Source organism: Gigantopelta aegis, chromosome 7, assembly GCF_016097555.1.
Source record: "Gigantopelta aegis isolate Gae_Host chromosome 7, Gae_host_genome, whole genome shotgun sequence".
Lineage (NCBI taxonomy): Eukaryota > Metazoa > Mollusca > Gastropoda > Neomphalida > Peltospiridae > Gigantopelta > Gigantopelta aegis.
The window spans coordinates 22,970,794-22,984,345 of NC_054705.1; the positions used below are offsets into that span (position 1 = coordinate 22,970,794).

Genomic DNA, 13,552 nt, shown 5'->3' on the forward strand with positions numbered 1-13,552 from the left:
CCATCGTAAGCTATGACATCACTATGGCGTCATAGTCTGCTGTAGTGATATAACAGCCTACGATGGTTTTACGAGTTCGTAGCACTAAGATAACTATGACAATATGGGCCCAGGAGTTGTGTTTCATACTCATAACTTAGAAATAACAACCTAAAAGTCACCTTGTGACTTCTGTTATTCATTCATTTATACATCCCAGAAATAGGAAAAGATAAGTTAAGACTATTATAATATCATAGCACGAAGATGGCTTCGAAAATATGTGACCTGATATTTTGATTATAGGGGCAGTCCCTAGTTTTTAAACACCAAGGCATATATTTCACCGTTAGAGCCGTTTAAGATCACTGAAATCAAACATTACTTATATTTTAAGTAAATAAATTATCCATTTACGTCCAACCGAAATGTTTCTTGTCATCCTGGTGTTTCTAATACCACAAAATGCATTTTTCATATTTTTAAAAACGCATGTACGTCTAAGAAATAACAGTTATAGGGTTTGAGTTTTAGTTGATTTTAATAGTATTTCACCGTTTCAACTTCACAGACTCTTGTTTCACTCTCTTGTAACTTTATCCAAGTGTGGTACAGGTTTGTAGATTAACTAAACTTAGTGTCCATTTGTACGGGTTGAAACTAGGGTCTGCGCCATTAATTTCTTGCTGTACCATTAAGTGCAAGCCTTACACTGCAGACATACTATCTAGTTCAAATGTGTTGCTGAAGTATCAATGTCATATATAAATAGGTATATAATCCTAAAGAATCCATGCAATGTGATGGATTTTGAAGAAAACATAATTCTCCGTGTATCAAGGTCAAGGGTTAAAGTTTGTCCTTCCACTCCAGCCCGACAGTTTGATAGATGAAACTGTAGATATCAGTCAGTTCTTCTATCTGAAAAACAAAACATCATTTGTAAAGCACCAGTATCATGTACACTTTTAATTTTAAAAAATATGATTCAGTTTTCTTTTCGTCTTCTATCAAATTCCATTTAAAATGTATTAATATTGGGGTGTCCTTAAATAATCCTTATTTTCTTTAGTTTCATTATGTGCAATCCACATCATAAACAAACATAGTTTTTAATATATTAAAGCTACAGACTCTCGTTTTTAAAAAGTGTAAAAATTATATGCGCGCTCTACTCACCTTCATCCCACCCAATCAGGGCTAGCTCTAAGTGAAGAGAAAATTTTACCATAATGTTTATTAAACTTCAAAAATCCAGTTATTTTCTTACAAAATATCAATTATTAATTGAGAATTATTTCGCTAAATTAAAATACTATTTGCCAGTTGTTTTTAAAATTCACAATTGGCGAATTTAACGAGTGTCATAGCTAAACCCTGCTAATATATTTTAAAGAAAGTTTAAATTTGGGGGGGGGGGGGGGGGTTAACGACACCACTGGAGGACATCAATTAATTAATCATCGGCTATTGGATGTCAAACATTTGGTAATTCTGACTCGATTAATCAATCACCGGCTATTGGATGTCAAACATTTGGTAATTCTGACTCGATTAATCAATCACCGTCTATTGGATGTCAAACATTTGGTAATTCTGACTCGTAGTCAACACAGGAAACCCGCTACATTTTTTCTAATGCAGCAAGGGATTTTTTAAATGCACTTTCTCACAGACAGGAAAACACATACCACGACTTTTGTCCAGTTGTGGTGACTGGTTAGAATGAGAAAAAGCCCAATCAGTTTAAAGAAAGATAATATTTCCAATTACTCATAATTTAAAGCAAAATGTTATATTTTTTTTGAATTTTAAGATAATCTTTAATGACATTAGCATATTGTTAAGTAAGTCACTGTTAAGTGTGTAACAATAAGTGTGACATTTAATCCAGAAAATCAGATTAGAAACCTGAAGTTAATGTTTTTCAATTGGCAACAAGGGATGCATTTTGGGGGAGTAACATTATTCAGATAGGTAGCAAAAATGGGACATGACAGTCACAAAAATTGGTCATGAGAAAAATGTTTCATAGCTGAACAAATTTTACAATTCAACCACTGGTCATGAGAAAAGATAATATGTACAATTTTTGCTACATGTAGGTGCAATGTACAGCAGGGTTTCTTAGTTGAGAGCTGAAAGTGAGTTATGAAAAAGAAATTCAGCAAATTTTAATACTGATGGTCAGGTATTGAGGTTAGGACTGCACTATGGTCAACAATGGAGGCACCTATTCCAAATGTATGCAAAACATTAGCTGAAACCAGTTTTAGATAAAGAATGTGGAAAATGTTTTGACAAACAGCTCCAAACCCACAGACGATTAAAAATCCAGAATTCTTGATAAATCAGGAAAACCTTCGTCTGTTTCAATAATTGATCATGGAAAATGTTTGGTAGTTTTATAGTTCACAGAGTTTCTGCCAGAAGGTAAAACAGGTATGGTTGCCATACCCAAATGTTTCTGCACATTTTATGTTAACCTTTTGACAAAATTAATTACTCTTATCATTACTGTATGCTTTTTTTAACCCTAACCCTAAATCTAACCCATTTTCTTTCATGGGTAGGCCCCACTACCCCCTGTTGATTGCAGTTGCATTCAATTCCATAGCGCCATACCCAAACATGTCTTTCTGGCAGAAACCCTGGCTCAACAACTGGTCTTGAGGAATGATAACACTTACAATTTTGGCTGTGGGTTTTCCAGCCCCATGTCCTGCCTTTGTGTCCACTCGTAACATGAGTGGGTTGGTCTGGAAGAAAGAAAGAATGAATGAATGAAAGAATGAAGGAAAAAATGAATGGATGAATGAAAGAATGAAGGACCAAAAAAATGAAAGAATGAATGAATGAATGAAAGAATGAAAGAATGAATGTTTAACAACACCCCAAGATGAAAAACACATTGGCTATTGGACGTCAAACATTTGGTAATTATGACACATAGTCTTAGAGAGGAAATCCGCTACATTTTTCATTAGTAGCAAGGGATCTTATATATGCACCATCCCACAGACAGGATAGCACATACCACAGCTTTTGATATGCCAGTCGTGGTACACGGGCTTGAACAAGAAATAGCCCAATGGGTCCACTGATGGGGATCGATCCCAAACTGACCACGCACCAAGCGAGCGCTTTACAACTTGTCTATGTCCCACCCCCAAGTTCATGAATGAATGAGCAATATCAATATAAAAAGTCAGAGTTAAATTAAAATAGTGTAAACAAAGCTGGTGTGCAAAAAATACAAAAATCACACAAACACATGTAGGAAGTATTTAAAAATTTAGAATAAAATTCAAAATCTTGGAGAAACTTCATTGTCTGGTAGAATTAAACATTTTCGAAACATGACTATCTCTGCATTTATATTTTTATTTATTTTCCACACTGACAATAAAAATTTAATTAAACACATAGCAGTCAGTTGCTTTTTAATACCTAACATGGGTACCATAATTTGTAACACTTATCTGCAGACAGAACAACCCATATTACACATTATTAAAAAATACTGTACCCATTGTTGGGCACTAGGAAGAAATAGAGGGAGGATATAAAAAAACTTCAACGACACCACTAGAGCACACTGATTTATTAATCATCAGCTACTGGATGTCAAACATTCGGTAATTTTGACATTTTAGGAAACCCGCTTCATTTTTCCATTAGTAGCGAGGGATCTTTTATTTGCACCATCTCACAGATAGGATAGTACATACCACAGCCTTTGATATATCCATCATGGTGCACTGGATGGAGCAAAAAATAGCCCAATGGGCCCAATGATGGGGATTGATCCCAGACCAACCATAACAGATGACGTCTTTAATACAATATGTGTAAAATGCAGTTAAACAGTTCTTATGAGATGTACCTGTGTTTTACTCTTGCCAAGAACATGCTGCAACTCGGCCATGAATTTTAAGGAATGAAGGGGGACAACTCTGTCATCGTGGTCACCAGTGAGCAACAGCACGGCTGGGTACTGGGAATCCTTCTCTTTGACATTGTGTAGTGGGGAATACCTGAAGAAACAAATCGCAAACGGGTACAGTGCATGATACAACAATAACGTAGTTGGGCATGGGAAATGTCAGGAGCATAATACGGACAGCCAGAAGAGATAAGCACACCTGTCGCAGTTGGAGAGACAAGGACTGGGATGTGGAGAAATGAGATGGCAGTCGAAGGAGAGAAATGAAAGGGGGCAGTGGGATTAAAAAATAAAATAAAAATGTGTTTGTTTTAAAAGTCAATTAGCAAGAAACAAAATGGCTTGTAACCTATGTAGAGGTTACCATAAAATATACGTCTGGTAACTGTAAAATCACTTCACTACACACAAATACTTTGTTATTCATTTACATAACTGTTATAATTGCACTAATACTGTATGCATATCTTGCATCAATTGATAAGGAAAATATGGCCTGAATTTCCTTTAATATATTGTAATCCATGAAAAGAAGGTTGCAGTGACCTAGTTATGGCACACCACATACTGCTATCCCTAGATGTATTTGCATGCAAGGTTTGATGATCTCATTGTACATAACTGATAAGGAAGGTATGGCCTGTACATGAAAAGTAGGTTGTAGTGACCTAGTTATGATATGCAACACAACACCATCTAAAGCTGTACTTGCATGCAAGGTTTCATGATCCTGTATGAATTGATAAAGAAGATATGGTCCGGACAAGAAAAGTTAACGGATTGACATATGAACAGACAGACGTATGAACAGACAGACATATGAACAGACAGAGGTACATCATTCTTTAATACACCCATCAAAGACAGGCATACAAAAAAGGAGAAAAACATATAAGGCAATAACTGGCTTTGTTACAAGTTTGACGCTAGACCGAGAGAACTAACTTGATTTGCCACTGGAATTCTTCTGGTTTGTCGGAACAACCGTAATCCGATGTCCAGGCATGGCCGATAGTAAACTTGTGAAATCTCATCATGTCCAGCACACTGAAAAAAAAAAAAACAGTCTCAACAACACTACAGAATGAATAAGGTAGAATGGCAAAAGAAATGTTTAACTCTGAAGTCTTAACAGTGATACCTGTAGCCTTTGCTACAGGCAACACTATCTAAAATATTTCAGGTAAGTTTAATTTATTTTAATGATTCGTATAATAGTGATATAAATTTTTGATTGAAATAAGGAGCTTCCAGAGGCCAGCAAAGAGTTAATGTCACCTCAGCACGATGGTTAATCAGTTGCTACTAGCTGTCAAAGATATGGAGCCTAATTCACTAAACTCTCGCAACTTTGCGATCTCACAGTGCAATGCTAAAAGACTTGCAAAGAGGATGCTTTGTTGTCTAGCAGAGCCTAAGAGAGCTTTGTGAATTAGGCCCATGCTGTCATAAAATCAATGTTGCAATGATCCATTAATATAAAACAAAAATGTATGCTAGCACAGATGATTACTTCATGAGTATGGAAACATTGTATGGAGCTGTGGCAACAAAATCAATGTTGCAACGAACAATCAACACAAAATAACTAAGATCAACACAGATGCTTATAGAATGCATAAAAACATTTTAAGAGAGACTTATAGAATATTAAACAAGCTTCCATTTCGTATCATGTTTATGTCCCGAGTGAAATAATTTTCAGTTGTCACAAGCTTTATCGAGTGACAATGAAAATTATTTCACGAGGGACATAAATATGATACGAAATGGAAGCGAGTTTAATATCCTATTTATTACCCATAGCTGATCTTAATTTATATCACTCATCTTGTTTGGTTAACATTCCTGTATGGTTGTAGTGCACCAATCGATGACGCCAAAAAGTGTTACGTTCCACTTGGCATCCTAGTGGGACTTATCACTTTGATATGTATCAAGATATTCTTAACCATATGGGTAATAAAAACGATTATGCTGTATTTACAGATTGGATCACAAGTCCAAAATCAGACTTAAGTAAAAACGTAATATACAGATTCTTACCCCACTTGTGCGATGGCACATCCGAAGAGATCCGGTCGCTGATTGATGCACGCTCCAACCAACAGGCCTCCGTTAGATCCGCCATTGATGATGATCCTACAGTCATATCCAATACTTAATTGCAGCAAAAACATCACTTTTTACTCTGTTTTTAAATGACATCACTAGAGCACTATAATTAATTAATCATAGGGTAAAGGATATCAAACATTTTGTAATTCCGAGGAAACCCACATTTGTTCATTAGTAGCAAGTGATCTTTTATACATGTATGCACTTTCCCAAACAGGGGGTGGGACGCAGCCCAGTGCTAAAGCGTCCATCTGATGTGAAGTCCGTCTGGGATCGACCCCCATCAGTGGATCCATTGTGCTATTTCTCATTCCAGCCAGTGTACCATGGCTGATATTTCGTATGTGCTATCCCGCCTGTGGGATGGTGCATATAAAAGATCCCTTGCTACTAATGGAAAAAATTTGCAGGTTTCCTCTCTAAGACTATATGTCCAAATTAACAAAAGTATGACATCCAATAACAGATGATTCATAAATCAATGTGCTCTAGTGGTTTCTCTAAACAAAACAACTCTTTTTTTTCACAGGACAGCACACACCACAGACTTTGATATACAAGTTGTGGGACAGTGGTTAAGATGTGTTTGCAGTGGAGACTGATCCCATGATCCAAGCACCTGAGGTGATTAGTCTGCTGGCTTAGCTAAATCCTTACCCCACCCCCACCCCAGGCCCCCTGCAAAACATGACAAACTCATTTGAAATAAAGAAATGTTTGTTTAACACACCTCTGCACATTTTAAACTACAGCTATATTGTTTCTGATATATCATTATTTCAACACTTTATCTCGAGTATAACAAAGGAAACCCATGCATAAAAGACAACTCAATATAAGAAATGTAGAAATGTTTTATTAATTAATGATGCACTCAACACATTTTATTTAGGGTCATATGGCGTCGGACATATGGTTAAGGACCACACAGATATTGAGAGAGGAAACCTGCTGTTGCTCTTCTCGATTAGCAGCAAGGGATCTTTTATATGCACCATCCCACAGACAGGATAATACATACCACGGCCTTTGGTGTACCAGTCGTGGTGCACTGGCTGGAATGAGAAATAGCTCAATGGGCCCACCGATGGGGATCAATCCCAAACTGACTGCGCATCGAGCGAACTCAGTATAAACACTTAGTACAAGGAAGGGACATAGCCCAGTGGTAAAGCGCTCGCTTGATGTGTTGTCAGTCTGGTATCGATCCCTGTCGGTGGGCTCATTGAGCTATTTCTCGCTCCATCCAGTGCACCACGACTGGTATATCAAAGGCTGTGGTATGTGCTATTCTATCTGTGGGATGGTGCATATAAAAGATCCCTTGCTAATAATGGAAAAATGTAGATTTCCTTTGTAAGACTATATGTCAAAATCACCAAATGTTTGATATCCAATAGCTGATGATTAATAAATCAATCTGCTCTAGTGGTGTCGTTAAACAAAAAACAAACAAAACAAAACAAAAACTTTGTACAAAAAGAAAAGGTAACACAATGTAAAGAAAAGATAACTCATATAAAAAGAAAAGACAACTCAAAAGGAAAAGACAAAAGAGTAAAAAAGGAAAAGACAACTAAGTAAGGAAGGAAAAGACAACTGAGTAAGAAAGTAAAAGACAACCGAATAATAAAGAAAAAGACTATTTTCCCTGATGAAAGAAAAACAACTCTTTCAGAAAATCTAGGAAAAGACCACCTTGTCAGAAGTAAAGTAAGAGAAACTCACTTTGAAGGTGAGGTGTACTTGTTTTCAATGAGATATTCGGCCGCTCTCTGGAAATCATCAAAACAGTTCTGTTTGTTCGCCAAACATCCGCCCTTGTGCCATGTCTCCCCGTATTCCCTGCAACACAGAAACAGTCTTTTAAACATGGCTGATCAACAAACACTTCCACATGTAACTTAGTGATATCCCTACAGAGTTTCCAATCTTCTGATATACATGTACATGTAGATTGGTAGTTTTACTGCCTCAAATTTACTTTTGTTAGTGATGTGTTGGCAAGATCAAGAGTACTTCTAAAGCAATACATGCTCCCTATGGGGCCCAACAAATTTTCATATCTCCTAGTTCAAGGGCCATAACTCTGAAAAATGTGTAAATTGCCATAAAGTCAAACTTGATCTGTAACAGTACATGATAAAGTTATACACAAAATTTCAGCTCAATATCTTGAGGCATTGCAAAAAAAAAAATCTGGGAAAACAAATGTTCGTATCTCCTAAGTTCAAGGGCCATAACTCTGAAAAATGAGTAAATTGCCATGAAAGTCAAACTTGATCTGTAACAGTACATGATAAAGTTACACACAAAATTTCAGTTCAGTATCTTGAGGCATTGTGAAAACAAAGTCTGGAAAACTATATGAATGACAGACTGACAGACAGAAGGACAGAGATGAAACTTATAATCTCCTCCGGTTTGGCAATTAGAAACAACAAAAAAGTTATTCAACTGTTTCAGTTATTGTTATTATTATTTAATTATTATTATTATCATTATTTAATAACAACAGGTGAAAAAATACACAAATGCTTCAAACATTAAACGTTTACATTTTTCATTGAAATAAGTGTTGAAAATTCATCAAACTTTGGCTTGTGATTTGTTTTACTTCACTTACCCCCCACCGCGTATGTTGGGGAGGGCGTAGACTCCCCCTAGATGTTGCAGAAAGACGAGTCGTGATGGCGAGAAAGATGGTGTCAGGGAAATGTTGAACCCTCCGTACCCGTACAACATCACCGGGTGACTGCCGTTCAGTTGAAGATCCTGCAACAAAAAAAGAAAGAAATGTTTTATTTAACTACATACTCAACACATTGTATTTACAGTTATATGGCGTCGGACATATGGTTAAGTACCACACAGATATTGAGAGAGGAAACCCACTGTCACCACTTCATGGGCTATTCTTTTCGATTAGCAGCAAGGGATCTTTTATATGCACCATCCCACAGACAGGGTAGTACATACCATGGCCTTTGATATACCAGTCGTGGTGTACTGGCTGGAACTAGAAATAGCCCAATGGGCCCACCAACGGGAATCGATCCAACATCGACTGCGCATTGAGTAAGCGCTGTACCACTGGGTTACATCCCGCCACCTAATATGCCATTAGTTAGAGGTGAGGTTAAGTATAAATCACTTGAGAATATTATTGTAATGTGGTAGCACTCAACATAACCAGTGGTTTGCCTCTATAATCGTGGATAAAAATAGACAGTAAACAAAATAAATATGTTGTGTATCCATCAGAATTGCAGCCAGTTCTTTGTCATCAAAAGATTATTGGTAGACATTAGGCACAAAACAGGCTGAAAATCTCTCACACGGACGAGTGCCCATGTGGCACTGGTCCACAGACACCAGCCCACATTCTCCAATCCTGTCCCATCTTCGACATTCTGCGACAGCAAACGTGGCCCAGTGCAGTGGACCTAAGGGAGAAGCTGTGGGGACTAGCGACGTCGCTAAGGCTGACTGCGGACTTCGTCCACAATACCGGACTACCCATCTAACATGGCCGGGATCGCAGAAGAAGAAGATATACCAATACTTTACATAGCTGTTTGATAGTCATGCTAATATCAGGGCTAGCTCTAGGTGAGCAGAACATTTCGCCAAAATCTTCTTTTAAAATTCGCAATTGGTGAATTTGGTGAGTGCCAGAGCTAGCCCTGCTAATATGAATAAATGTTGTTATCGACATTCTGGCATTTTCATTTAATTCAGGCACAAATCAGGCTGTCCCTACAAAAATAGGAGCCCGTACGTCTATGCATATACATGTTTTGTGTCTAATGTCTACCAATAATTCTTTAGATGACAAATAACTGGCTGCTATTCTGATGGATACACAACAGATTTATTTTGTTTACTGTCTTATTTTTATCCACGATTATTGGGGCAAACCACTGGTTATGTTGAGTGCTACCACATTACAATAATATTCTCAAGTGATTTATACTTAACCTCACCTCTAACTAATGGCATATTAGGCGGCGGGATGTAACCCAGTGGTACAGCGCTTACTCAACGCGCAGTCGATGTTGGATCGATTCCTGTAGGTGGGCCCATTGTGCTATTTCTAGTTCCAGCCAGTGCACCACGACTGGTATATCAAAGGCTGTGGTATGTACTACCCTGTCTGTGGGATGGTGCATATAAAAGATCCCTTGCTGCTAATCGAAAAGAGTAGCCCATGAAGTGGCGACAGCGGGTTTCTTCTCTCAATACCTGTGTGGTCATTAAATAAAAGATTTCTTTGTTTCTTTCTTTCTTTACCTCTATTATGATAGCACTTGCAACTGTGATAATGTGCCTACGATATCACTTTAAGATAAGAGAAAAAAAAGTTTGTTTTTGTTTAACGACACCACTAGAGCACATTGATTATTAATCATCGGCTATTGCTATCAACCATATAGTAATTTTGACATATAGTCTTAGACAGGAAACCCACTACATTTTTCCTTTAGTGCCACTCATATATTGATAGAGGAAACCCACTTTTGCCACTTCATGGGCTACTCTTTTCAATTAGCAGCAAGGGATCTTTTATATGCACCATCCCACAGACAGGATAGCACATAGCACGACCCTTGATATACCAGTCGTGATGCACTGGCTGGCTGGAACGACAAATAGCCCAATGTATCGATCCCAAACCGACCGCGCATCAAGCGAGCGCTTTACCACTGGGCCACGTCACGTCCTGTCCCTAAAGAGAAGAGAAAGACATACCTTCCTTTGCACAATAAACATAGGCACTTTGGTGTCGTCCTTGCTGGTGTAAAACACCTGTTTCGTTTCAAACTGGCCGATGTCAAAATCTTTCACGTGGATTTCACGAAACACCTGTTAATGCAACACAAAAATTATTTGTAACATATATAAAATAAAAGGTAGCATTCAATTTGGTGATGTAAGTTAGAATTTTTAAAAAACAAATCCTACATGTACTTACTACTATAGTGCTGTCGAAAATAGAATAAAAATGATTTTTGTCGATTATTTCTTACATATTAAACAGACAAGTAAATATTTTGTAAATATCTATTTAATTATAGTCTACCTAATTTAGCATTTACTTGTTAGGGCTCTCATTGATGTACAAGGTGGTGTTTACTCTTGAAATTAAAATAAATAGGTCATTAAACAGGTGATTTGTGCACTTTATTGGAACAGACTATAACAAAGTTTGGCCAACATATGTCAATTTCATTGCTGTTACAATATGTGAGACCCGTTTCTGATGATGGTTTACCCCTAACCCTCTCCAAAACAAAATATTTGTAGACATTTATAAGTAACTTTTGAGCAAAACTGTCAAGAACCATGTTGAGTTTGTGATAGGTGCTATCTCAAAGTTGCATAATGACAGCTATTGCAAATAATATTTTTTAATTAAATTTTGCTTTAACATTTAAAGACTACACCTTTAACTACATGTATATGCCCATAAATGATTATAGGAAATGATTTTATCTACTAGTAGAAAATACATTTTTATTGGAGAATTTTTATCACATATAACTTCTGATATAGCACCTTTAAGTGGTTGCAAGATTGTGTAAATTTCTACTGTATTTATACTGAATTTATATTCACTAAATATGCTGGTCAAAATTAATAATTTATACTGCAGTTCAAAATAATCAGTTATCTTGCAGTTTTATATTAAAAGTTTGTTTATGGGTAAATGAAACTGACACATATCCATCAACATGTGTTATAGTCTGTTCCAATAAAGGTCACAAATCTCCTGTTTACTAATATTTTTATTTTTATTTCAAGAGTAAGCACCACCTTGTACATCAATGAGAGCAGAAACAAGTAAATGCTAAATTAGGTAGAGTATCGTTCAATAGGTATTTACAAAATATTTACTTGTCAGTTTAATATGAAAGAAATAATTGACAAAAATCAGTTTTATTCTATTTCCGACACTACTTTAGTCTGTTATTATAATAAGGTGTAGTTTTCGGGAGAAAACTTTTTATTGAGTCTTATGTTTTGTGACCCATTTTTACCAATAAGTACACATGTACTGTGAGTCATTTCACTTAACTTATTTTTGTGCTTATATCCAATTAAGGTTCAAGCATGCTGTCCTGGGCAAACACCTCAGCTATCTGGGCTGTCTGTTCAGGACAGTGGGTTAGTTGGTTAGTGGTCAGTAAGAGAGGACCATTGAGCCCTTAAGAACTCACTATGGGTTGGAGCCGGTGCTGGATTGCGAACCCTGTACCTACCAGACAGTAGTCCGATAACTTAACCACTGTGCCACCGAGGCCGGTACTGTGAGTCAAAAGACTGTTTGTTGTGATGTGTCATTAATATCGCAAATTCCCCCCCCCCCCCCCCCCCCCAGTTACAGTACATGACAAACAATAAAAAGTAAAGTAAAGTTTGTTTTATTCAACGACGCCACTAGAGCACACTGATTTTTTATCTTATTATCGGCTATTGGACGTCAAACATATGGTCATTCTGACACTGTTTTTTTTAGAGGAAACCCGCTGTCGCCACTACATGGGCAACTCTTTTACAACAGGCAGTAAGGGATCTTTTATTTGCGCTTCCTACAGGCAGGATAGCACAAATTATGGCCTTTGTTGAACCAGTTATGTTATGGTCGGTGCAAGTGGTTTACACCTACCCATTGAGCCTTGCGGAGCACTCACTCAGGGTTTGGAGTCGGTATCTGGATTAAAAATCCCATGCCTCGACTGGGATCCGAACCCAGTACCTACCAGCCTGTAGACCGATGGCCTAACCACGACACCGGTGACAAACAATAAAGGCAAACAGTAACTCCTAGCTGGTTTCTCACTGTTAGTAATTATCCTAGCCGAAGGCACAGCCTGTTGTACATACTCAGCAAACCTTGAACTGTCAGTTGTTGATTCATTTAACTACTACTAAAATGTATACATTACTGTGTTACTGTGGCCACATCATCCACACAGACAATCGGTACATACTCAGCAAACCTCGAACTGTCAGTTGTTGATTTGTTTAACTACTACTAAAATTTATTCTTTACTGTGTTACTGTGGCCACATCATCAACACAGACAATCGGTGAAACAGACTGGAAACCGTCTAGCTATGTCTAGTTGACTTTATGGTTGGTTTGTGTACTGTATGTATACAGTCAGTGAAACAGACTGGAAACCGTCTAGCTATGTCTAGTTGACTTTATGGTTGGTTTGTGTATTGTATGTATAGTCAGTGAAACAGACTGGAAACCTTCTAGCTATGTCTAGTTGAATTTATTTTTAGTTTTTACACTGTAGCACAATGCCCAATGGGCTATTTCCCGGTCCAGCCAGTGCACCACGACTGGTATATCAAAGGCCGTGGTATGTACTACCCTGTCTGTGGGATGGTGCATGTAAAAGATCCCTTGCTGCTAATCGAAAAGAGTAGCCCATGAAGTGGCAACAGCGGGTATCCTCTCTCAATATCTGTGTGGTCCTTAACCATGTCTGATGCC

At 37.4% G+C, this 13,552-nt stretch overlaps 1 protein-coding gene across 1 annotated transcript in view; it reads right to left on the reverse strand.

Moving 5' to 3' along the window:
- LOC121376905 (prolyl endopeptidase-like) overlaps window positions 1-13,552 on the reverse strand; it is a 43,527-nt gene that overhangs the window by 1,005 nt on the left and 28,970 nt on the right. Inside the window, exons 13-20 of the mRNA XM_041504691.1 lie at window positions 10,796-10,909; window positions 8,670-8,818; window positions 7,772-7,888; window positions 5,972-6,067; window positions 4,871-4,972; window positions 3,866-4,016; window positions 2,670-2,738; window positions 1-900 (exon numbers count right to left, since the gene is read on the reverse strand). The exon at window positions 1-900 is cut by the window's left edge and continues 1,005 nt beyond it. Coding sequence (XP_041360625.1) covers window positions 829-900; window positions 2,670-2,738; window positions 3,866-4,016; window positions 4,871-4,972; window positions 5,972-6,067; window positions 7,772-7,888; window positions 8,670-8,818; window positions 10,796-10,909 — 870 coding nt within the window. The 3' untranslated portion in view covers window positions 1-828. The remainder of the gene's footprint in view (window positions 901-2,669; window positions 2,739-3,865; window positions 4,017-4,870; window positions 4,973-5,971; window positions 6,068-7,771; window positions 7,889-8,669; window positions 8,819-10,795; window positions 10,910-13,552) is intronic.